General features: G+C 44.9%; 1 protein-coding gene across 1 annotated transcript in view; it reads left to right on the top strand.

Annotated features, from left to right (window-relative positions):
• The window catches only part of LRRC38 (leucine rich repeat containing 38), a 34,486-nt gene extending 9,891 nt beyond the window's left edge, over nt 1-24,595 (top strand). Inside the window, exon 2 of the mRNA XM_060259097.1 lies at nt 24,114-24,595. Within this exon, the coding sequence (XP_060115080.1) occupies nt 24,114-24,364 (251 nt within the window). The 3' untranslated portion in view covers nt 24,365-24,595. The remainder of the gene's footprint in view (nt 1-24,113) is intronic.
• Nucleotides 24,596-26,255: the final 1,660 nt, after the last annotated feature.

Below are 26,255 nucleotides of genomic sequence, written 5' to 3'. Positions count from 1 at the left end.
TGTCCACCCCAAAGCTTTTTAGACTGTCCTGGCCAGGGGAGGGGGTGTCATAAGCTTATCTTGTATAAGGCCTTTGATACTGGGTTCTAAGTTTAAGACAAAGCTCCTATCCAAGAGATGATGGAAAGTGGGAAAAAAGCAGGCTGATGAGAGAATTGCATTAACTGGGTAAAAAATGTAGCTTTTGCAAAGCCAGGCTCAGACACTCAGGCTGTGTTGTGCGGGTACTGCGGGGGGGGGGGGGCGGGGTGTGTGTGGCAAGAGTGGGTGCTGCTCAGAACATACCCCCACCTTCTGCATATGTTGATCTCACAGGCCTGTAGAAAATTACCAGCTGGAATCCGCTGCCTCTATCCTCTTTCTTCCTCCTTTAGTAGGACCAGTGACACCGAAACCATCTCTCTAGCCTTACGATGTTTATCTAATCTAATTTGAATGATTCCGGCAATGCAATCTGAATCCCTCGGGCCAACTAATATTACTGTTTGGAACATTTTTCGTGACCTTCGACTCCTGAAGTGGCCTCCAGTTTCATGACCCGGTTTTGTGACCCTTAGCAACCACAACAGACCCATAAAAGCAAGCCAAAAATGATTATCCTTCCTTCTTGCAGGAGAATTTTGTTTGGTGGTAGAAAATGCTAGGTTCTCAAGGCAAGAATTGTTCACAGGTATTTTGCCATGGCCAATTTCTGTGTAGCAACAATCCAAGTGCTACCCGGGGTTGACCGTTCTTAACTTCTGAGATCTGATGAGATCAGCCCAACAATTTTGTTTTCATACACGAAAACATTACTCTCGTCACTCCCATTATTCCTTTAATTTTTCTAGAACTGGGGTCAGCTTATGCCTCCAGAGAGAAATGTGGCTCATCAGGGAACCAAACCTTTCCCTTTAAAAAAACCTGAAAACGTTAAGGTGTGGTATATTGAAAGAGAATATCGTAGAGCAGAAAAGAGCAACCAAAATGATTGGGGGTTAGACCAGCTGTCCTATGAGGATAATTTAAATCGCTTAAGGCCTTTTAGTCTACCAAAAAGGTGAGTAAGGGGGGATGTGATAATAAAGATTTAAAAAATCATTTGTGAGAGTGGACAGGGAGAAGCTTCCCCCCCTCCCATAATATTAGAACCTGGAGTAATTCAATGAAGCTGAAGTGGGGAGATTCAGGACAGAAAAAAAGTGTTTCTTCATACAGCCAGGCCTCGGATTCAGCGGGAGCTCACAGGAGCACAGCTCCTGAACCTTTCTGAGAGTTCCACCTCCTCCTTCCCACCTTGTCCATTGAATAGTAGGTGCAGCTGCATAACAATCCCTGGATGAGCTCCACCACCTATTTTTCTACAAAACTACCCCTGCATACAGCACACAGTTTAGTGGTGGAACTCACTGCCACAAGATGTGGGCATGGCGGCCAAGTGGGAAGGCTTCAAAAAAGGAGAAGACCAATTCATGGAGGGCTGGGCTACCAGTGGCTACTAATCATTATGAATATCTGTGCCCTTCAGTATCAAAGGCAGTATGCTGTATGGCCTGCATAACTCCACCTTTCTTAGTTGCCCTGTGTCTTATGCGAGGTCTGATCCAGCAGGGCTCTTCTTATGTTCTTAAGAATAGGTGGAATGCCAGAATAACTAGTACGTGCAGAGAGCAGCAGGCAACAGAAGGGCTTCTTGGAGAGGCTTTACAGAAAGGGGAAATGATAGGGGTAAACAGGAGCCAGTAATTCCAAGCATGAACCACAAGCAGATTTATGCCAGGGCACAAAAACTATCACACCAAGTGCTCCTGTGTAGATGTATTACTTACTGTGAGATTTTTTTTGCATGCCACTTCCTAGTAAAGAATAAAGCTTCTGCAGTCCTAACCAGTGCTAGGGGTGCAGAAGCTTTATGGGCTATGAATCAACAGGTCTGAATTCTGACTGCAGCCTGGCTCTTTAATTATGAAAGGGTGCTGCCCTTTGCTATACGGTTATGAAGTTTCAGGGATGGTCTTACACAAGAGTTACATATTCAGGAGGTAATATTGCTGCTGAAAGCTGCAGCCCTGTATCTCCTATTTCTTCCTGATAACAACCAGGTACACAAAACACATAATGCGACTTCGCTATATTTTCTGCAATACCTGTTCCCAGGTGTAAAGTGGCTCTGAATTCAAGAAGCACTAGCAGCTTTGACTTCCAGTTGTCATTTCTCTTGGTGCGGGAAGATTTTTGCAGGTTCTTACATTAACTCAATGATATGCATCACACAATCAGCTGATTCCCTCCCCACTCCCCGTCAGTCTCTCAAAATCAGGAAGATAAAGTTATACTAAGCATCAGGGGTTTTTTTGTAGCAGGAACTCCTTTGCGTGTTAGGCCACACATCGCTGATGTAGCCAATCCTTCAAGAGCTTACAGGGCTCTTAGTACAGGGCCTACTGTAAACTCTTGGTGGATAGGCTACATCAAGGGAGTGTGGCATAATATGCAAAGGAGTTTCTGCTACAAAAAAAAAGCCCTGCTAAGGAGATGTTGCTAGATGTAGGCAGGAGCCATGACTTAGGCGCAGAGCATCTGAGGTCCCAGGTTCAATCCCCCGCATCCCCAGTTAAGAAGATGTGATATGAAAGACTTCTCCCTGAAAAGCTGGAGAGCTGCTGCCTGCCAGAGTGGGAAATGCTGAACCTGGTAGACCCAATAGAAGGTGGCTTCATGTGATTCTGAAACAGGAACTCTAGACTCTTGGCTCCAATAGAAAGCCCAGGGAGGAGAGAACAACCTGAACTAGGACCACAGCACTATGGAAGGGGGCCAGAAAAAAAAAAACGAGGAAGATATGTGGACATTGTGGGCATATATATTAATACAATGCATATTATTTTACAAAGTATTGTTACCTGCCGTGACCTGGATAGTCCAGGCTAGTCTGATCTTGTCAGATCTCAGGAGCTAAGCAGGGCTGGCCCGGGTTGGTACTTGAATTAGAAACCAGGGTTGTTATGCAGAGGCAGGCAATGGCAAACCACCTCTGAACATCTCTTGCCTTGGAAACCCAATGATAGGTTGCCCTAAGTCAGCTGAGGCTTGGCAACGGCTTCTACCACCAACACATTTACCTAGACTTTATGGGAAAGTTCTAAGAAAAATCTTCATGGACCCAAATTTCATTGAATAGACCTTCTGAGGATTGCTTTCTCATTTTCACTTCGGGTTGAGGCTATTTGCATCCTCTGAAAAGGGAAGTGTTCTTTCAAAATGAAGGCTGTATTTAGGGTTGCTAGCTCTGCATTGGGAAATCCCTGTAGATTTTGAGGGTGGAGCCTGAGGAAGGTAGGGTTTGGGGAGGGGCGAAACTTTAATGGGATATAATGCCATGGAGTCCATCTTAGGGTTGCCAGCCCCCAGGTCCCAGTGGGGGATCCCCCAGTTTTGGGAGCTTCTCCCCACAGCAGACCAGCTGACCAGCAGCGGAAATCCCATCTCTAATCAGGGATGTTGCAGTGTGACATCCTCGATGTGATGATGTCACCCAGAAGTGATATGATGTCGGGGATTTTGCCTGGTTTCACTCCGGTTTCTGGACAAAACTCTATGGTTTAAGCCCAATTTTACCATAGAGTTTGCCCCAAACCAGAGTGTTCCTGCTCACCCCTGGAATGCCCTCCCAAACCTCCCACCAGAGCAACAAGGGGTCTTGGAAACCCTAGTCCACCTTCCCAAGTAACCATTTTTACCCCATGTGAATTGATCTCTATTGTCTGAAGATCAGTTGTAATCCCAGGAGATCTCCAGTCACCACTTGGAGGTCAATACCCCTAGTTGTACCCTATTCCTTACTCTGATGGGGGCGGTATCCTGTCAATGCAAGGTGTATTCTGCTCTTGCTTTCCTCCAACATGGCTGAGGGGGGGACCTGTTGCATCTGTGGAATGCATCTTGCTGGGTAGGAGTGGTGGGATAGAACCCCTAAGAATAAGATCCCTCTCATGCATTGTTAGCATTTGGGGGAGACAGATATTCTTTTCTCCATTGAAACTATTTGTTCACTCCAGAAAGAAGGGCAACAGCTGAAGCCAGGATGTCTGGCAGAAGAGAAAATGCCAGCAATCTGGTTGAAGCCGGCATGTTTTCGTATAGGATTTCCTGCCCCTCACAAGGGCACCTTCCAGTGCTGCTGCTACAAAACCAGAGAATCGTAGGCTGTGTTTCCATCAAGAGGCAAAGCCTGGTACTTTTGCTGGGGAGGGTCCACCAACTGCTTTGTCTTCAGAGTGGGAAGTAGCCTTAGACTACCCTATCAGTTGCTCATTATGGATGAGAGCGCACATCCCCTATTGTGATGCTTTTAAAATATTCATTTATGTTTCAGTCCACACTTTTTTTCTGCTTTTCATGGCTAGTTATGAATAGTTTCTATTATATATGATTTTACGTGGTATTAGAAAAGAGTAAGAGTCCACTAGCGCCTTAAAGACTAACAAAATTTGTACTAGGGTGTGAACTTTCATGGGTCACTGTTCACTTCTTCATCTGTGACTCATGAAAGTTCATCAGCAGAGACTCATGAAAGTTCATCAGCAGAGACTCATGAAAGTTCATACCCTGCTCTCAAAAGTTCCTACCTTGCCCACAAAAGTTCTTACCTGCCACAAATTGTGTTAGTCTTTAAGGTGCTACTAGACTCTTACTCTTTCCTACTGCTTCTGATAGACTAATGTGGCTATCCATCTTGATTTATATCGTACGTTTATTCATATAGTATACAATGGGTTTTTTTGTTGCATTTTTATGTGCGTGGGTGCATCTGGAAGTCATGTCAACCTCTGCCCCACTTCCCAACTGGGTATTTCAAGGTCAGTCTCCCATCCAAGTACTAACCACAATCGACCCTGGTTAGCTTCTGAGATCTGATGAGATCAAGCCCAGCAGGAACTTATTTGCATATTAGGCCACACCCTCTGACACCAAGCTAATCGGAACTGTGTTCCTGTGCATTCCTGCTTAAAGGAAAAAGCCCTGGATGAGATTGGGCTTGCCAGGGCTATCCAGGTCAGGGCCATACACAGTACAATGTTAATACAAATAAAGTACGAGGTTGGCATGTGTGAAGTCTTTCAGAAGAAGGGCAAATACTATTATTTCATCCTTGGACTCCTTTGCCCATGTTGCCTTTAATTCTCCTCCCTCCTCTGCCCTTGCTTCCCTCATCTCATGCTTCCCCTATCCTTAGGGCTAACAAATCTGAGTTGGAAAATGCCTGGAGGTTTGGGGGATGAAGCCTGGGGAATGCAGGGCTGGAGGAAGGAAGGGACCTCAGGAGAATATGGCATCATAGAGTCCACCCTCCAAAGCTCCCATTTTCTTCCAAGGAAGCAGTCTCTGTATTCTGGAAATTAGTTGCAATTAGTCGGCACCCCTAACAGTGGGACCAGACAAACAGCCTGATTCAGCACTTTAAAAGGCACATGGCTGGTAAACAAGATTGCCTGTTCCTACCATACTGTGGGCCTTGCTGGCATTTTAAAAAGGCTGCATCCTTCTCTAAAATGATGCCGGCATCCACAGGTTAGATTCATGGATGCCATAATGTCCAAAGTTTGGTCTTAACCGCTGAAGGATCTTGTCAGTACCCTGGTGGGACTGTTTGATAATTGCTGGATGAAGACGTATAGAGTGCAACTTAGGTGGGATGAATGAGCTTTGTAAATCACCCCTACTTAGGGGCAAAAAACCTTCATGCATAGAAACTAGTTATAAGGTGAGGGAGGGTGAATGCTAGGTCTGAATCTTCTCTGTTGCGCTGGATGAAATCTATTCCCAGGGAATTTTTATACAGAGATGTGTTCAAAAGTCACATTTTCTGTCTGAAGTAGAACTGCCCCCTTTTCCCATCTGCATGCGGAGACCAGAGCCAAGTGTCACCTGAGTTGGCAGATGGAAAATGTCTCTGTTCAATGTGATCATCTGCCATGCAAAGTATCCATCTCGTTTGGCCTACCTGGAAAAACGTTTCATGAAACACCAAAAGGTGTATGTGGGGTAGGTGGGGAGTTAAGTAAAAGGAGGTCAAGGATGAGAGAAAGGAGACACCAGCAGTAACACTTCAAGGACTACTTAAATTCTAATTAAAAGTAATGTTAAAAATGCATTAGCCATTAGTAAACAATGTCGTTCCTCCAGCGAATCAAGGTAAGTCCTCCCCAAGGTCAAAAATGGTAGCCTCTACAAAGCACTCAAATAAATAAGTAAATAAATACATAAATAACACAAAGAAATGCAGCCATTCTCAAAGTACTCTTGCTCCCTATCTGCTTTTCCATTCAGTCCATTTCCTACGCACAAGGACATTGGTGTTCATGCCACCATTTTGTAGTGGTGTGCGGCTTTCCTTTTCTCGGCTTTAGCTGGCTCACAGGGCCTATTCTGCATACCCTTCCCTTTTCTCCAATAGAAATGAGGACACATTGGTGAACAACCTCATATCATAGGAGGAATAAAGAAAGTGAGATGGTGTCATCTCAGATGAGGAAAGATTCAGTGTTGCCTATTCTCCATTGACCAGTTCAGGGTGGGGTTTTTTTTAGCAGGCACACAGTTTTAGCTGGCTTGACATCAGGGGTTGTGGCCTAATATGCAAATAAGTTCCTGCTGGGCTTTTTCTACAAAAAAAGCCCAGGGCCAGTTACAGATCCTGGTTTCTTTTCTTCAGGTGTTTAGTTCTACGGTGTATTCCCTCCATTATTTAAAATCTGGGTAGCTGCAGATTTCGAGAGCAATCATCTCCCTCCCAATGTTCATCTCTCTTTCAAATTCTTGACTTCATGCACACATGAAGAACACACAAGCTACTCTATACTGAATCAGTTCATCAAGGTCAGTCTTGTCTACTCAGACTGGCAGCAACTCTCCAGAGTCTCAGGCAGAGGTCTTTCATGTCCCTTGCTGCCTTCATATCATTGACTGCACAAGAACATCTATGTTGCCGTCTGAGAAAGGAAGGAGTTGTCACTGGAAGCAAAGATACCAACACACGAAAGACAGAGGGTGTAACACAGCTTTTCAAGGCTTTGTAAACTCTAGGCAGGAATACTGACGAGTGCTTCAAGCTACACACTATGGGTAATTCTTTGTGGAAGAGACATCACTTGAGTGTTGAGAATCACGTCAAACCCTGCTTTGCCTCTCAACTACATTCAGATCTTGTATTTACTACAGAACATATCCCTCTCCGTTTTGTCCTCATAAAGGTCGTGTTAGGTATGTTATGCTCAAAAGAGTGACTGACTAAAAGTTACCTCACTGAGCTGTTTGTTGGAGCAGGGTTTGAATCCGAGTTTGCTCAACTTCCACGTACAACTCTCTTTGCTTCCCCTCATGTTGTGTATGTGGACTCAATGAGAACTAAATTGGGTGTTCCTGCCTGGCTCATTGGAGCCATATGAACGGAGCTTGGGGACTTGGGAACAATGGGCAGCAGGATCCAATTTCCTGTTGCCCTACACCAATCACAAGACCCCGCCGGTTTCAATGACCTAATAAAGTGCTTGCGCAGAAACCCTGAGTTGTATATAATTGGCCTTGTTGGCCCAGTTCTCCAATCTTTACAGTGCAGCCACCTACAGTGCTGTATCGAATAAAGAGCTGTTATTCACTACCACCTCACTACCACCTCACCTCTTCAATGCTTAGAACCCACTATATTATACATCACAACACCAGAGAAAGTGGTCCCAATGCTAAGGCTGAGGTGAAGTGGAAAGGACTGCAGGGAGTGTGTTGTGTGCAAAATGCCACCCTTGTGAACCAAGCCACTCCACTGAAGTGACAACGTGTGTGATAATGGAGAAGCAGATGAGAATGCTGTAGGGTTGCCAAGTCCAATTCAAGAAATATCTGGGGGCTTTGGGGGTGGAGCCAGGAGACATTGGGAGTGGAGCTGAGATCAAGGCTGTGAAGAAGAAGAAGAAGAAGATATTGGATTTATATCCCGCCCTCCACTCCGAAGAGTCTCAGAGCGGCTCACAATCTCCTTTACCTTCCTCCCCACAACAGACACCCTGTGAGGTCGGTGGGGCTGGAGAGGGCTCTCACAGCAGCTGCCCTTTCAAGGACAACCTCTGCCAGAGCTATGGCTGACCCAAGGCCATGCTAGCAGGTGCAAGTGGAGGAGTGGGGAATCAAACCCGGTTCTCCCAGATAAGAGTCCGCACAGTTAACCACTACACCAAGCATAATTGAACTCCAAGGGAGTTTTGGCCATCACATTTAAAGGGACGGCACACCTTTTCAATTCCTTCCTTCCATAGGAAATAATGAAGGATAGGGGCACCTTCTTTTGGGGCTCATAGAATTGGTCCCCCTGGTCCAAACGTTTTGAAACTTGGGGGGTATTTTGGGGAGTGGCACTAGATGCTATACTGAAAATTTGGTGCCTCTACCCCAAAAAACAGCCCCCCCAGAGCCCCAGATACCCGCGGATCAATTCTCCATGATTTTCTATGGGAATAAATCTCCATAGGGAATAATAGAGTTCCCAGCAGACATTTCCCTCCCCTCCCCCGCTTTCTGACGACCCTGAAGCGCGGGGAGGGTCTCCAAACCGGGGGATCCCCTGCCCCCACCTGGGGATTGGCAACCCTAGAATGCTGTCCAGAGTGAAGGCAGAAAGCACTGCTCTGACTCAACTTGGTGATGTCATCACAAAGGTTAAATGGCACATGACATCGGCACATTGGCAACATGATTCCTCACCAGCCAGATAATGATGAAAAGGGCTGTCAAGTCCCAGCTGACTTAAAGTGACCCCAAAGGGTTTTCAGGACAAGAGACACACAGAGGTGGCTTGCCATTGCCTGCCATTGGCTGCCTGTAGCAGCCTTGGGCTTCCTTGGTGGGCTCCCATCTAAGTACTAGCCAGGAATGACTCTGCTTACCTTCTGAGATCTGATGAGATCAAGTTAGCTGGCAGCCAGCACGAGAAAGAAAGAAAAGATGCAAAGGGCAGAAAAGGATAATAAAAAACATTAAAATGTGGGAGTGGAGGTTTAACAGGGATGTCTTTGAGGGAGGAATTTCAGCTCATATACCCCCAACCTCTCCATTTCACCCCAGTATATTCATAAGAACTTCTCACTCTTTGCCTGCATACATGCAATAACAGAGGTTCTAAGCAGTCTCTAGAGACAAAGATTAGTAGGCATGATTTGGAATTTCTCATCTCTGCTCTCTTTACCTGAAAATCCCCCTTTTCAATTTTGCTTCTCCCATATGTGGCTTTAACCTGTGACCTTTTCCTTTTGCTCAGTTTTCTGTTTCCTTTTACCAGTTCCTCCCCCACCCGTGGGTCATTTTCAACCTTACTAATACACCAGTAAATCAGCACTGTATATTATAGCGCTGTCTTGTTACATATTTTAAAAATATATTGATCTTGTACTCCTTGCAAATAAACATTACGAGACTAACAGATTCCCCCAAAGATTCCCCGTTGGAGAAACACAAAGGGAATTTGGGGAATTCTGAGTAACAAAAGATAATAAAATATAAATTAAAAATTAATACAAGATATATACAAAACCAACAAGATATATACAAAAATATAACTGAGGGGAAAGATGCAGTTAATTGGAGAAAGTTTTCTAGTACGGATCAGAATCCAAGAGCTCTGAACACCAGCCAGCGTAAACAAACATGGACCAAGAAAGGGAATGGAAAGGGGAAATTCTCTTCATTCATCCCTGCTTTTGATTTGACAGCTAATCTCACAGCTTGGGTTACTTGGCCTTGAGTTATTGGCATGATTCCCCGGATCCAGTCTCTGCTTCCAACCGTTAACGTTATTAAGCAATGGTATCACAACACTAACAAGGTTTAGAAAAATCTAATTAAAAGGTATCCTGATCCCTAAGCAAAGCATCTGAGACATGAAGAATAAAGCAGTGCAGAGACACTGAGATTTGGGGTGCCCTTTGAAGTGAAGCTAAGGTGTGCTCCAGAGCCAGCTTGCCATTTCTGAACCAAACTGATTTAAGGAACATCACGGGGGGTATTGAGAGAACCATACAAGGGCAAAAAATATTAAAACAGTGGAAATACCCTAGTTGGCTTGAAAAAAACAAAACTATCATGAGTAGGGCTTTTTTTTGTAGAAAAAGCCCAGCAGGAACTTATTTGCAACACCCCCTGACATCACCAATGTTTCACACAGAGCTTTTTTGTAGAAAAAGTCCAGCAGGAATCCATTTGCATATAAGGCCACACCCCCTGATGCCAAGGCAACCAGAACTGCGTTCTTGTGCATTCCTGCTCAAAAAAAGTCCTGATCTTGAGCAATTTTTTCCTTCTGCTTCTTGACAACAGTTGTGATAATGATAATAATTTGTATGTGCCACCAGTGTACATGAAGCTTTACAAGAATAAATGAATGGTCACTGCCCCAAGAAGCTTACAATGTAAAACTGATTATAAGGAAAACTGAAAAGGGGGAGAGGAACAGGGGAGGAGAAAAGGAAATCAAGGGAGAGAGTCAGCATTCATTCCAGCTATATATGTTGGATTTTGCTTCACTCATTGTGCTGAAGGCTTCAGAGAAAAGCTGAAGTTAGTGGAGTGTTCTGGGTGGAGGTTCCAGGCATCAGGGGCAGCAAAGGGGCATTTGAAGGAGCAAGACAGCTTCTGAGAGCTAAGGGGGCAGAAATGGAAAAGTAAATATGCCAGGCAGGGATGTATCAGGATGTGAAGGCAGAGAGGTAAGGGGAAGAAGGTCACAGAGGACTTTGATGTGTGCCGGTTCTGAGATCAGACACGAATTTCCAGAGAGGCATCATGCGATTTGAACAACTGAAGAGGTGAATGATTCATTTGGGCGGCAGAGTGCTGGATACATAGGTGAGGGAGGGGAAATAACAGAAGATCAGAGAGAAGAAGTTTGCAACAGTTGTTGAGAGATGGCCAGAGCTGAGCCAGAGTTTTGCTGCGGGGGTGGAGAGGGACGGCTGCAGTTTTGTCGTGAAGGAAGAAGCATTGAGTGCTAGTTATAAAGTACAAGTCGTGATCAGGAACAGAACCGTGGTTGCCAGAAGGAGCTAGATTGCCTGCTTCCTGTAGGGGATGTTTTGTACCCTCCATACTCAGCTTATGAAACTCATCACCACAAGATGAAGTGATGTCCACTAGTTAATAGGGGTTTAGGGGAAAAAAAACTAGACATAGTTAAAATGGAATGGTTCATGAACAGCTGTTACTGTTAAAAAGAAAAAAGTTGAGTTCTGTGGCAACTTTTAGACCAACGAAGTTTTAATCAAGGTATGAGCTTTTGTGTGCATGCACACTTCCTCATGCTCAGAGGTCATCTTCGTTTGTCAGGTGCCACAGGTAAAATATGCAGGACAGAAGTAATCTCTTTACCTTCCTTGCGATATGCTTGTTCTCATCAGAAAAAGAATAGTCATTTGTTCATTTGCTTTGCTGATTTAGATGTAAGCTGCTTTCAGCAGATCTCTGGCATCTGAAATTTCCAAACAAGTAAATGCATGTATGCAAGCACTATGGACTCCCTTTACTAGGACATATATGAAATCATCCCTTTAATGAAAATAATGTGTCTGCAACAACGCCACAAAGATAATGTGAAGCTGGAGAGATAGCATAAGTTCCTGAGAATCCCAGCTGATCTCTTTTAAATGACAAAGCTTCTAGCTCTCATGACAGTGGAAAAAGAATAAGTAAAACATTTATTGGTATAGTTAAAAACATATCGGGAGGAAGGGAGAGAAAGGGAAGAATAAAAGAATGCAATTACCTAGTGAAATATTCAAAGCCAGTGTATGTATGTGAAGGAGTGCCAAGGCTCATTCTGCAGTGGAAAGTCTCCTGTTGCTACATTATCACTATGTAATTTCTGGGGGAAATCTGGAAGTGACATAAGGTAGCTCTAGGAATCTCTGGAAGCTCTGTGGCAAAACCGCAGAGTTTCTCATGACTCTTAGACCTACTCTACATTAGTTTCTGGTGATTCCAAAAGCAATCCTATGTCATTCCTGGGTTTTAGCCAGAAGTGAAACAGAGTAGCTCTAGAAATCATCATAAACTGATGTAGGAGAACTCTAGGAGTCACAAAAAAGGTTTCGTTTTACCATAGAGATTCTAGCAATTCCTAGAACTACCCTATGTCAGTTCTGGGTTTTCCCCAAAAAAGGCATAGTGATGTTGGCGACATCACTGGTGTTGCAAACCCTCCATGTTGCCATCCCCATTGGTTGCCAGGCTTGGTCTGGCAACCATTTGTGTATATGAGTGTGTGCTCAGTATTATGTCAGTGCTCTGTGCACCTTTTTTTCCTCCCTCGTGACTACTAATGAAGAAGGGATGGTGCAAACTCAGACAAATTATGGAAAGTCACTCCATTTGCAAAAAAAAAAATAAAGATACATGTAGGGATTCAGTTTTAACAGCAGAGAATTTAACTGCGCCACAGAATGTAATGTATTGAAGCTTTGTTATGTTATGATAAGGAAACGTGCTGTTTGTGTGATCTGCGCAGGCGTTATCTGTGGTTACGTTGACCAGACACATATAATTAATTGGCTAATGTTGGTGGAATGATGTGAGGTCATGGTTTCAATAAAAGCTGGACGGACAAAGGCAGGAGGAGTCTTCTGAGAGGAGTCTTCCAAGACTACAGATGCCCTCTCAACCTTTGTGCGCACCCCTTTCCTATAGTCAGACGTCTCCCGGAATTTTTATTGTCTCCTAAATCTTTCTTTCCACACCTCAATGCCGGAGCGGGTTCTCTTACAGATACATTTCAGAATTTTGGGCCCAGAATTTGAAGAGAATTTCCTGCATTGTGCGGGAGGTTGGACTAGATAACTCTGGAGATCCCTTCCAACTCTATGATTACAAGACACACAGCCCTCCAGAAACCCTATGATCTGGATTTGTATCGCAATATGATTGTCATGACCTTTAATTCCCCAGCCTCCAGAGAGATAGCAAAATATTACAGATGAGCCTTGTGACTTTTTTTCCTCTGGACAGCTGAAGTCACCAGATAATGTGTGACCCCCGACCAAAATAACATAAGTGACACATTTATAACACTCACACTTGTTCTTTCATCTGTGGGTTTAGTTTCAGAGCACAAAGCCAGCTCCTTGGAAACCCTTCAGGGCTCTGATTAAATGGTGACTTTAATTAGTCGCAGCTGAGATCCAAAGCACAGATTCTGTTCCCTCCAAGAATGCTGTTCCTTGTTTAACATAAAAAACAGGCAAGAAAAAATGCCCCATGTCATGTGTAAAGTGCTTTTTCTTTGAGAAAGACCTGCTCTTACTTGTCTGGTGGACATTGAATTTAGTGGATTTGGACCTTCCTCCTGTGCCATCAGCATGGTGCCAGATGGGTAAAAGAAGGTGAATGTTTGTGCATTTTTTTAAAAAAGCTTCCATGTTCCTAGTGCAATCCTAAATCTATTCTTCTAAGCCTATTGTCTTCAATGCACTTGGAGGGGAGGAATTCTGCTTACGGTGGCATTGCACATTTACTCACGATCCCTGGATTCTAAAAGGTGGCCTTGATTTCTTACAAATATATACATATATATTTTAGAAACTTAATTCTGTGATGAGTTGGGGTCCAACTAAGGTTGCCAGGTCCCCCTGGCCAGTGTCAGGGGATTCTAGGGTTGCCAGATCCAGGTTGGGGAACTCCTCCATATTCGAGGGTAGAGCCTGGGGACGACAGGGACCTCAGTGAAGTACAATAGCATTGAGTCCCCCGGCCACCAGGTGGGGTTGGCGGCCACCAGGTGGGGCCCGGAGATCTCCTGCTTTTACAAGTGATCTCCAGCTGGCCGAGATCAGCTCCCCTGGAGGAAATGGCTGCTTTGAAGGGTGGACTCTATGGCATTTTACCATGCTGAGACCCCTCTCTTCCCTAAACCCCACCCTCTCCTGGCTCCACCTCTAAAGAGAGAGCCAGTTTGGTGTAGTGGTTAAGTGTGCTGACTCTTATCTGGGAGAACCAGGTTTGATTCCCCACTCCTCCACTTGCACCTGCTGGAATGGTCTTGGGTCAGCTCTGGCAGAGGTTGTCCTTGAAAGGGCAGCTGCTGTGAGAGCCCTCTCAGCCTCACCCACCTCACAGGATGTCTGTTGTGGGGGAGGGAGATAAAGGAGATTGTGAGCCACTCTGAGACTCTTGAGTGGAGGGCGGAATATAAATCCAATGTCTTCTTCTTCTTCTTCAAAGTCTCCAGCTATTTTCCAACACAAACCTGGCAACCCTAAGTCCCCCATCCAAAATACCCTTTTTCTCCAGAGGAACTGATCTCTGTAGTCTGGAAATGAGGTTGATCCCAGGGGACCCTCAGGTGATAGATGGACTGTGATAGATGGGTCAAGGTGGCTGAAGTCTGCCTCACCTCTGTTTTCCTGAAGTCAAATGAGGAGATGCCATTTGCCCAAAGGGGAATTTTACTTCCAGCTCATCAATATATGTAAGTTAGCCCAATAGAACACATAGTAGCTTTCAGGTAGAGTTGCCAGGTGCCCCCTAACCACCTCTGGAGCATGGGGTAGAGTTGCCAGATCCAGGGTGGGAAACTCCTGGAGATTTAGGGGTGGAGCCTGGGGAGGACAGAAACCTCATGGGTCCAATGTCATAGATCCCACCCTCCAAAGCATCCGTTTTTCTCCAGGGGAACTGATCTCTGTAGTCTGGAGCTGAGATGTAATTCCAGGGGACCCCCAGGATCCCCCTGGAGGCCAGCATCCCTATTTTCAAGTCTGGAAAACTGCACAAGAAGGGATTAAGCCTTCTCTCTCCATCTACCACAGCAGAGGTCCTGAAGGTGGCAATGGGAATAATCCTTGCCTGTTGCCTTCCCTGTTCCTACCACCTTGAGAGCCCTCGAAGTGCTGGCAGTGCCTCAGTTGCTTGGGTAGAGATCTGGCTCTTGGGTATCAAACCAAAGGGTCTTGTGTGTGTGGTACACTGTCATTGGTACGTGTGCTGAGGTGGTGGTCTTACCCTGGTGTGACACGTAGTTAGGTCCTCAGCCACGAAGCTCAGTGGATGTACCTTGGCCAGCGCCCCTCTCTCAGCTTAGCTTGAATCAAGCTAGCTGTGAGGCAAAAATGGAGGGTGGGGAGGGGAAGAACCATGCAAGATACCCAAAGATGCTCAGAGGAAGGGTGAGGTAAAAACACTATACAGGGAGGGACGTCTTGTAGGGAGTAATTAGATCCTTCAGGGAATTGTTTGAAGGACAAAAATAAGCTGAACAAAAATACTTTTAGGGTTTTCTTAAGCCCTCTGAATATCTTCACACAAGCTATCCATGGTTTTCCTGAGGTGAATTTCGGCGCAGTATTTTGAGTGTCTGTCAGGGAGTGCTATATATTCATTTGTGCTTGTTCCTGAGTAAGTCTGCAAAGGCTTACGGCCCGTCCTTGTGGCATTCTGGCCTTTGGCCAACTTTCATGAGAGGTTCACAGGGCCATTAATGGCAGAAGGCCAACCTGATTCTTGCTGTGAGGAAAGAGAGAAGCTGAAGCTCCAACACATTCCAGCAACATCTGTCAGCAACCCAGCAACTGAGCTCCAACAGCCCTCTGCCTTATGCTCACCTGATCTCTGAGCTCAGCTCGTCCTTGGCAGCAAGGAAAAGCTCATCAGAAGCTCCTGCCACTGCCTTTTGCCTCAGTGGGGACACATAGTGGCTTCCACCATTCTCCTCTTCTCCATTTTCTCCTCAAAATAATTGTTTGAAGGATGTTAGGTTGAAAGAGTGTGACTGGTCCAAAGTCACCCAGCAAGCTTCCGTAGCAGAGCCAGGATTTGAACTTGGGCCTGCCATATCCTAGCCCCCAAACCTACCTATACCACTAGGCAGGGCTTTTTGTAGCAGGAATTTATTTGCATATTAGGCCATGCCCCCTAATGTAGCCAATCCTTCAAGAGCTTTACAGGGCTGTTTGTACAGGGCCTACTGTAAGCTCCAGGAGGATTGGCTACATCAGGGTGTGTGTGGCCTAATATGCATAGGAGATCCTGCTACAAAAAAAAGCCCTGCCACGAGGGTTGCCAATGTCCAGGTGGTGGCTGGAGATATTTCACTATTACAACTGATCTCCAAGGAAGAGAGATCAAGGTGAAATCTATGGCATTATACCCCACTGAAGTCCCTTGCTTCTCCAAACCCTGCCCTCCTCAGTCTCCATCTCCAAAATTTCCAGGTATTTCTCAACTCAGAGTTGTCCAACCTGTACACCACACACAAAAGACATTCTCCCTTTAGGCCAGGATGATGAACTTGTGTTGTATAGATTTCTTTTTCTGAATTAGATTTTCTTGGGTTTTATTTTTGTGAGGTACTTTGAGCCCCCTCTGAGATAAATAAATCCCCAATACCTAAATGGGTATCAGTACATAATTATAAATAAACAAAACGAGAGCAATGGCATCTGTCATAAAGTTAATTCCCCCCTTAACAGTTGTCACCAGTCATGAGGGATGTAGGTCTTCTGTGCTACTGGTAAGCATCTCTTCTCCAAGTATCATATTCCTATCCCTAGGCTAGAAGAGTTGCAAAATGCCCCTATGAACGTGGCAGATGGAACCCTCGGACACCTTCGCTAAGTGAGAAGTTGGAACATGAGCCATTTGATCCACAAAGTAATTACAACGAGCTGCAGAGGGACTGGAATGCAAGTTGTTAACTACTTTGAAGGTCCTTTACAAGATAGCTCCTCATCTCAGTTACTCCCCATTTCTTTTGAAGGACATTAAAAGAAGTCAATATTGTGAACCGTAAAAAAGGCAGAGAATAATTAGTGGTGACAGCGTTAGTAAAAGTCAAACAAAATTGTTGCTTCCTAAACAAAATTGTGGTGACCAAGCCAGGGGTGGGGAGGAGAGGAGGGATGAAGGAAGGAGGTAAGAAAGCCAGGTTGCCAACCTCCAGGTGGGGCTTGGAGATTTGCTGGAATTATCACTGTTCTTCCAGACTACAGGGAACAGTTTCCTGGGATGAAATGGTAGATTTTGAGGGTGGACTCTGCGGCATCACATCTCTGTTGAGCTTCCATCCCTCACCAAGTTCTGCCCCCAAATCTCTAGGAATTTCCCAACCTAAAGTTGACAACTCTAGCATCAGCTTACCATCCTTTTTTGTGTGTCGAGGCTCTGCTTGAGAGGGATCCAGCAGGACAGCATTTAGCTGAGCCCCTCCCCCCCAACCCTAGAACCAGCCCAGCGTTGCCAGCTCTACGTTGGGAAATATCTAGTAGTTTTGGGGACAGAACCTGAGGAGGGCAGGGTTTGGGTTTGGGTTAGGATTTCAATGGGAAATACATGGAAGTTTTGGGAATGGAGCCTGAGGAGGGTGGGGTGGGGTTTGGGGAGGGAGGGATTTCAGTGGGGTACAATTTCATAGAATCCACTTTCCAAAGCAGCCATTTTGTCCAGCAGAACTGATCTCTGCCACCAGGAGGTCAGTTATAATCCGAGAGAATCTCCAGCCACCACCTGGAGGTTGACAACCCTACCCTCTACTATCTATTTCTCAGCTCCTGTTTTACCCCTGGTGCTCTGCCCCAATCATGTCTTGAAAGCCACAATGATGTTGTGGTTAGAGTGTCAGATTAAGGCCCCTTTTACGTTACCATTCAAAACCAGATGTTATTCATCGTTGGCCCAATTCTGAGAAAAGCGATACAGGGAGAGGGGTTTCATACAGTGAATTTCCTTCTGTTAATGAGCTGTCTCTGAAGCACTATTGGCATTTCAAACAGTGCCACTTTCTTTCTCGCCCCTTTTCACCATGTAATCTTCCTTGGACTTGCTATATTGGTTTAGCGCTATAGCTCAGAACATTTTTTAAAAGTCCAAGGAAGACCGTGTGATGAAAAAGGGTGGGGGGAAAGCAGCATTGTAGGGAATGCTTTGGACATTTTAAACAGCACACCACAGTGACTCAAAAGTGCAACAAGCAAGTAGAAAATGGAAGAAATCAGAGAGCCAGTTTGGTGTAGTGGTTAAGTGCACAGACTCTTATCTGGGAGAACTGGGTTTGATTCTCCACTTGCACCTGCTGGAATGGCCTTGGGTTAGCCATAGCACTTGCAGATGCTGTCCTTGAAAGGGCAGCTGCTGTGAGAATTTTCTTAGCCCCACCCACCTCACATGGTGACTGTTGTGGGGGGAGAAGACATAATAGATTGTTAGCCACACTGAGTCTCTGATTCAGGGAGAAGGGAGAGAAATATAAATCTGCAACTCTTCTTCTTCTTCTTCTTCTTCTTCTTCTTCTTCTTCTTCTTCTTCTTCTTCTTCTTCTTCTTCTTCTTCTTCAATTCTTCCCCAAAAGTGGCTCAGCCCCACTTTGCTAACCCCACACAAGTTGTATGAACAGGCAAATAATTTCCGCTAGCAGCCAGTCATTAAAACACGTCTGTGTGAAATGACAGAACAAATCTATTAGCAACCAGTTACTCAACCGGAACACAGTTTGAAAAGGGCCTAAGATACCCATGTTGTGTCCTCATCAGGAAGAACAAAAGCGTTTAAATATCTAAATACGCACAATAAAATAGAAGTGTCAACAGAAGTACAATCTTCCTTGCTGATGGCACTGCGTTCAGCCTCTTCTCTCTCACGCGAGATGGTCTCTATCCTAAGCAAACCAGACCCCTCCTCTATGTCTCCTTTGAGGTGAGGCAAGGTGAAGCTTAACCTATCGAAATGTCTGGCTAAGAACTCCACAGGAAATCTGCAGGCTAAGCGAGCGCACTGGAGTGTCTGTGAATAAAACGCAGCGGGAAAAAAAAATAATTCCAATCTCGTTCAGCTTGTCTTGCGGCTGACCTAGATTCCAGGACCGAAAAGCTAGTGACAGGCAAAGCTCGCTTCTTCCCCCCGCTTGGTGCCAGCCTTCCACTCCCCTCTTACAACAAGCTAAAGCCAGCCTACCAAGCTGGGCCGATCATCCCCTCCGGCAGTCTTGTAGCAACACAAGTCCAATTCTGGATTTGCAGTTTGATTTGAGGTGTCAAGACACCTGGAAATGTCAGGAGCCAGGCCTGAAACAGCCACTTTTAAAAAAAAACGCCTGCCACAAGTTGGAAATAAATCGATCACATTTTTCTATCTGATTTCACCACCAAAGCATGCAGGGTGGCATGCGTATTTAGTTATAAATTCGACTTTTAGAACGCCCTCCCCTATACACAGAGCTCAGGCTGGTGAACATTTCCCTAAATTCATTCATTCACAGATTTTGAAACAATTACAGCAATAAACAAATCCAGTAGCCATTACTGACAAGATAAACCAATTTTTAGCCTTAACTCATGGGGGTCATAGGGTTGCCAACCTCCAGGTGGTGGCTGGAGATGATGATGATGATGATAATAATAATAATAATAATAATAATAAATTTATTTTTATATCCCACCCTCCCCCGCCAAAGGCAGGCTCAGATCTGGGATGACAGCTGATCTCCAGATGGCAAAGATTAGTTTCCCTGGAGAAAATGGCCACTTTGATTGGTGGACTGTATGGCATCTTACCCTGCTGAAATCCCTCCCCTCCCCAAGCCCTGCTCTCCTCAGGCTCCACCCCCAAAACCTCTGAGTTATTTTCCCGACCTGAACCTGGCAATGCTAGAGGGAGAGGAAAGAAAGGAAAGAGGCAGGCTAGATGGAAACTGTTGCTATCCTCAACCATGGGTCTGGTGGAATAGCTCTGTCATACAGACCCTGCAGCATTGCTCTAAGTCCCACTGGGGTATGGTTGTCAGGTCTGTGTTGGAAAATACCTGGAGACTTTGGGGGGTGGAGTTGGGAGAGGGTGGGGTTTGAGGAGGGGAGGGGCCTCAGCATGGTACAATCACATAGACTCCACCCTTCAAAGCAGCCATTTTCTCCAGGGGAGCTGAGCTCTTCCAGCTGGAGATCAGTTGTAAAAGCGGGAGATCTGTAGGCCCCACCTAGAGGCTGGCAACCTTATGCAGGAGATGGATATGTAGGGCCTTCTCTCTCATGTTTTCCTCACAACAAAGGTAAACTGAGTGGCAGAAGGTCTAACTAGACAATCCCCTAGGAGTACTGGGTCGGAAACTTCAGGCATGTTTTTTAAAAGTATCTAGGAATGTGGGGCCCAGACATGAATAGGGACTATGGTATAATGAAGGCAGATACACTTCCCCTTACACCACTATTCTGTTCCAGAACAGCCCAAGGAAAACCATATTAGTGATATTATGTGTTTCCAGGAATTGCCAGCTTTACCAGAGTTCCTTGCATTTCCAAGAGTGGGATGACATCATTTCCGAGTTTTCCCCGGAAGTGACATCACACAATAGGCCCAATGGCCTCCCCCCCTCCCCCCACAATGAGAAATGGGAGCAGAAGATGGGGAATTCCCTGCCCTTACCCGGAGACTGTAGTGCTTCAGATTATATGCATTCTTCCCACAACACAGTAGTTACCTGCCTGAGGAAGGGCATGGGCTCTTTCACTGCCCAAATTGAGCACTGACCCTGAGTAACGCAGGCAGTGGTGTGCTGTCTCCATCTGTCTTTATGTTCAGCCACCTCTCCTAACTTGCTCAGCTGCACAGAACTGGAACCATTCCAGGACACCAGTCTCCCCTTAGAGCTGACTGTTCCACAATTAATCTCTGAGGGATCCATCTCTCCCCCCCCCCTCTTCCTGTTCATTTTAATCTGCAATATGTCACAATGATTCACTACTGCCTGATCTCTTAATTATCTGCTAGTCCTTCTTTCCCCTCCCCTCCACACCCCCCCAGTCTATTAAACTTATCGTGCCTTTGGAAAGAGAAACCAAAGAACACTATTTCCCTGGAATACATTTTGCATATTGTACATCTAAAAGCTACTGGCTCTTGTTAGCCACTTTAGATTTAGACATGCTAAGGAGGATCATGAAGGCCTAGCATCAGCCAAGACCGGCAGCCTTTGTTGTAAAGGTTCCATATCATATTGCTAAGATTTAATTTTCGTGCAGGCAGGCAGGCAGGCAGGCAGGCAGGCAGAGGTGCTAATTATGGACTAGTTTTGGAACAAACATTAAACGCAAAAGCAGGGGTGAGGGTACTGGATCCCCTGCTCCAAATAAGCCTGCGGATGGTAAAGATCTGCACCGGAGACTCAGTTTTGCATTCCCTAGCCTTTGGAGGCCAGGTGGGTTATCACTTGAAGACTTGTCCTTCTTTGTTGTGGCCCCTTGTTTCTTGAATGTCCTCTGTGCCATCAGTAGCCCCCTGCTGATGACTTTCCAGTGCTAAGTTGAAAAATGTTTCCTTGTTATGCTTGGCTTGTGATGATTTGGGCTGTTTTTTTTTTTTGCTGTATATTCTTTCCATGGCCTATCTAAGTGAACTTTATCATGGAACTGCTGGTGTTTAATAAACTTACAGCTGTGATTCTCACCCACCCTCACCTCCCAGTTACGTTGTTGTACGATTGACTTCATTGTATTTTATTAATTCTTACTTCTTTAAATCCTCCCCCCCCCCCACCGGAAAAATGCTGGAAGGCTGTATATAACTATTGCACTGGCTTTTATGGTTCTTAGGTCTTTGCATCTCTTCTCCCCCACAGAAAATGGTTGGAAGGCAATCCCTGAGAGCTAAGAGTTGCCAGCTCTGGCAATGGAAGTCCTAGAGATTTGGGGGAGGAGCCTGGAGAGGGCAGGGTTTGTGGAGGAAAGGTTGCTCATTGGGGGTGTGAAACCATAGAGTTCTCCCTCCAAGGGAGCCATTTTCTCCAGAGGAACTGATCTGTGTAGGTTTGGGGATATGTTGTAATGCTGGGAGAACTTCAGGCCCCAAATCCTAGAGTGTCCTATTATGTCACTTCCAGTTTCCACTGGAAGTGATTTTTTTGCGGGGAGGGGAAGTGATATCAAAGTGCTGGTATGATGCCAGCACATCAGTCCCTATTCTTTAACTTCTCCCAGGATTTGCCAGTTCAGCCATGGCCTGGCATCTCCAAAGGCAATCCAATGGGTGCAGATAATAAACCTTTCTCCCCCAGCTATTTCCCCACTTCAGATTGCTCTCACTAGCTGCTGTTTCCTCTCTGGGGGTTCAGGTGCATGTGACAGTATAGTGCAAATGGGTATGTCTGAAAGGTTATTACTGTGAAGAGAAAGGCAAATAGGAGGGTGACTGCCTCTATTTACTGAGGATTCCTAGTCCTCAGCTCCAAATCATGCCAGGCCCAACTCAAGAAAGATCTGGGGACATTGGGGGTGGAGCCAGGAGACTTTGGGGGGTGGAGCCGGGAGCAAGGGTGTGACAAGCATTATTGAACTCTGAATGGAGTTCTGGCCATCACATTTAAAGGGACTGCATGTCTTTTAAATTCCTTCTATTTAGAAGGCTCATAGAATTGGACCCCCTGGTCCAATCGTTTTGAAACTTGGGGGTATTTTGGGGAGAGGCACTAGATGCTATACTGAAAATCTGGTGTCTCTGTCTCAAAAAACAGCCCCCCAGAGCCCCCAATACCTCCAGATCAATTCCCCATTATACCCTATGAGAATCGATCTCCACATAGGGAATATTGAAGTGCCCAGCAGACATTTCTCTCCCTCCTCCCCCCCCCCATTTCTGGTGACTCTGAAGCGAGGGATTGGCATCTCTACTCATGAGTTGCTGCCAACTTCTTCAAAGTAACACAGACACACCATCCCAAGAGGAAGTCTTTCCAATCGGAGACTGAAGCCTCCGGAGGTGGAAAGTCACATGGTGGCTGTGGGGGCGGGGCTTCCCCCCCGCTAGCCAGCTGACTGGGGGCAGAAGGAGCCTGGGAAAGCGGGAGAACCCCCGCTGAGATCTGGGGATTGGCAAGCAGTTAGGATCCAAGACCCTAAAGGTGCAGTTAGGATCCAAGACCTTTTATTACTAGACACATCATGGAGAGAATCTACAAAACCAAGACAGAGATGGAGAGAACCACAAGCCCTGCCCAAAAGTTAAACAGAAAAAGAAACAACATGGGAAGCATTCACTTACTCCTCACTGCAAACGTGGTTTTATTTTTTTAAATATAATTTTTATTGGAAATACCAAAGAGAAACAACAACAATTTCAGTAGGACTACATGTCCACCTACCAAATGCATGAATTGTAGTTTACCATTTTCCATAGAAACAATAATAATAACAAAATCAATAATACAAAATCCTTACATGTTACAGTCTCAGTGTAATTACATGCAAGTTATAATAACAGGAATATGGTGTGGGGTGTGAGATCTTGCAATGGAACATTGTTTAAAAGATTCCTCAAGGTAACTGGCAGGCAGTTCTTCCCTCTTCCTTTTTGAAGACTCTGCTGCAGACGGTTTTGCCCCCAGAAAAAAAAATGTAACACTCAACTGCCGACATCTTACCTCAGTCTGAATTGCTAAAACCCTATAAAGTTACCCGAATGGCCCAACCATTGTGAAGGGTAGGAATAAAACATCCTACCTCCAACTGTGTTTCAACAGAAGCTACTTAGAAAATGTGATCTTTATATATTTCCTCGTTGAACCCCTGCACTAAGGTAACAAAGGCATATCAAGAAAGAATTCTAAGGTGAAAGAACAAGAAAATGAAAAAGACAGAAAACAGGACATGAATAAAGAACATCTTGGACTGGCAATAAGGATGGATGAAGGATGGATGAAGGAAATTCAAACGGCTATCATTTGCCACCACACAAATTCAGGCAGCATAATATTCACATAATTGAGAGACAGTGTTGTGTAGTGGGTTTTTTTTTTTTTTGAGTTCTAAACCACCCTCCCCTAGCAGAGATCAGGGCAGTTAACAACATTTCAACAATACGTTACAACATTTCAATAAATAATACTGTAAGTTTATTGTTACAGTCAGTGACCAGCTTGTACAATCGAATCACATAAAACTTTTTGCATCAAAAACAGAATAAAACCCTACTTAAAAGTTATTTTAACCCATGGAACAATAAAGGGAATGAAATGAGGGGGTGGGTGTCATTCCTGCCTTGATCCCGCTGAATCGATCAGGTTGTATATCCAAATGGTTCTTTAATATTCTTTATCTCACCTTTCTCTTTCTGTCTCATTGCAGGCCTCAATGAAATCCAGTGTTCAGTCCCTATGGAGGACAGAAAAATATTTCTCAGTGAATTGTCAGAGGGCAGCTTTAGGGATTGCAAATTTAACTTGTCCCTCACAGACCTTATTATCATCATCTTTTCCGGTGTTGCTGTCTCCATCGCTGCAATAGTCTCAAGCTTCATTCTGGCGCTGATTGTCAACTGTTTCCATAGATGTGCCCCGAGTAAGGATGATGATGAAGACGAAGACAGTGAAGATTGAACCACCTCTGACTGGTGAATTTTTGCTGGGAGAATTCCTGAGGTTCAAAACCTAGCAATGGCTCTTGAAGAAGCCGTTGCGACTCAGCTCTTATCTAAGGGCTGTATGCATCTTCCACAGGTTCGGATGGGATTGATCCACGAATGTTCGTGGGAAATGTAGCAAGGTTTATGAAGAGGCTGAACTTTTCACAATTTCGTCTCCTGATCCAGCCTGCTGGCTGAAATGAAGTATAAGCTAGAAAAGAAGGAAAAGATGTAGCCAGCAGCCCAGAGATGGTCAGTGGGGAACCAGGAACCAGAACTGGACTTCCAGATCTGTTTTATGGACCACCTGCCCAGCTGCTGTGTATAGGACAATGTGAACTGGAAAGCGACCTGCTGCTGGACCTCAGAAATATGGCCATCAACTTTTTAATCCTTGTGATATTTAATTTATCTATTACTGGTTTAGATTTTCTGTAGACACCTATACCTATGTTCTGAAGAAGATTTGGTGACCATGAAGAACCACACAAGCAAAGCATACAGAATGATAGACTTTTGCCTTGTGAACGGTGGCCCTCTTACCTGAGTTTTGGATGCATTTGGGCAGGCAATAGAAAATCACTGTTCCCTGTTCTTCTCTTACCATAATGTTATAATTGTTGTTTCCTCCCTTGAGTCACTCTCTGTTGCTACAGTAAGTTGAGAAAGGGAGACCCGTTTAGGAGGAGCCTATGATGTGAGTGCTTTCTAAAGATCACTTCCTTTGTGGTCTGAAACATGGCCAGAGCAAGACGGGTAGCCAGCCACGAGGGATAGTGGGTTAGTGATGCTCTGTATTCTTGATGCTTGAGGGGAACAGTGGAAGGGCTTATAGCTCAGCTGGTGGACCTCCTGATGGCACCTGGGTTTTGGCCTCTGTGTGACACAGAGCGTTGGACTGGATGGGCCATTGGCCTGACCCAACATGGCTTCTCTTATGTTCTTATGATATATTAGCCTGCAAAAAGTAAGGCAATTTTGAAAACAGAGAGATGCAGAAGTGGATGACTTCAGCTTAACATGCGTGCTTGAAACAAAACCAAACATTTTCAAAATCTAACGAATGGCTGAAATTTTGGCAAGTCTGAAACACTAACAGTGGCATCCTAAACAGAGTTAACAGCTTTCTAAGTTCATTGTACCAATGGGCTAAGGGGAATGTAACTCTGTTTTGGATGGTACTTGAGATCTCTCTCTTGGAAACAACATTCAGACTGTATTTATTTTTTATGGTTATTTATATTTACAAAATTTATATCCCGCCTTTCTGACCTCATCAGAGATAACAAGGTGGCTAACACATTTAAAGCACACATAATAAAAACACATATTAAAAACCATTAAAACAAAGTTAAATCAGAACAGAGGGAAAGTGGAACACAACACAGAGAGAAACTGTGGAACAATTAAGGAACTCCTCTTAGAATTCGGTAGATAATATCTATATACTTGGCCCACTAACTAAAGTTGGAATTGTATGGTATCTTGGCAAACACATGCCGTCTAACTTGGCTTTCCCAAATGACCAAAAACTGGTGGGCAAAGGAAGGGTTATAAATCACATTGCATATTTCTTCTGAACCAAGCCAATGATATATTGTGGAGGAGACAAAGACAGAGTATATTTGCTGATGCTCCTGGGGCAAAAAATGAAAAGAAAGATCAGTTCAACCAACCAACCAACCAACCAACCAACCAACCAACCAACCAACCAATCAATAAATACAGTTTATTTATTAGATTTATATCACGCCCTCCCCACCGCAGCAGGCTCAAGGCGGCTCACAGCAGTAAAAGCAATCACAGTAAAACAATTCAATCAAATATTAATTAAACATTTAAACTGTTCATCAGTTCAACACTTA

The sequence above is a fragment of the Heteronotia binoei genome, chromosome 18 (genome assembly GCF_032191835.1).
Source record: "Heteronotia binoei isolate CCM8104 ecotype False Entrance Well chromosome 18, APGP_CSIRO_Hbin_v1, whole genome shotgun sequence".
Classification (NCBI taxonomy): domain Eukaryota; kingdom Metazoa; phylum Chordata; class Lepidosauria; order Squamata; family Gekkonidae; genus Heteronotia; species Heteronotia binoei.
Note: the sequence above shows the minus strand (reverse complement) of the source record. Positions and strands in the feature narration are given on the sequence as shown.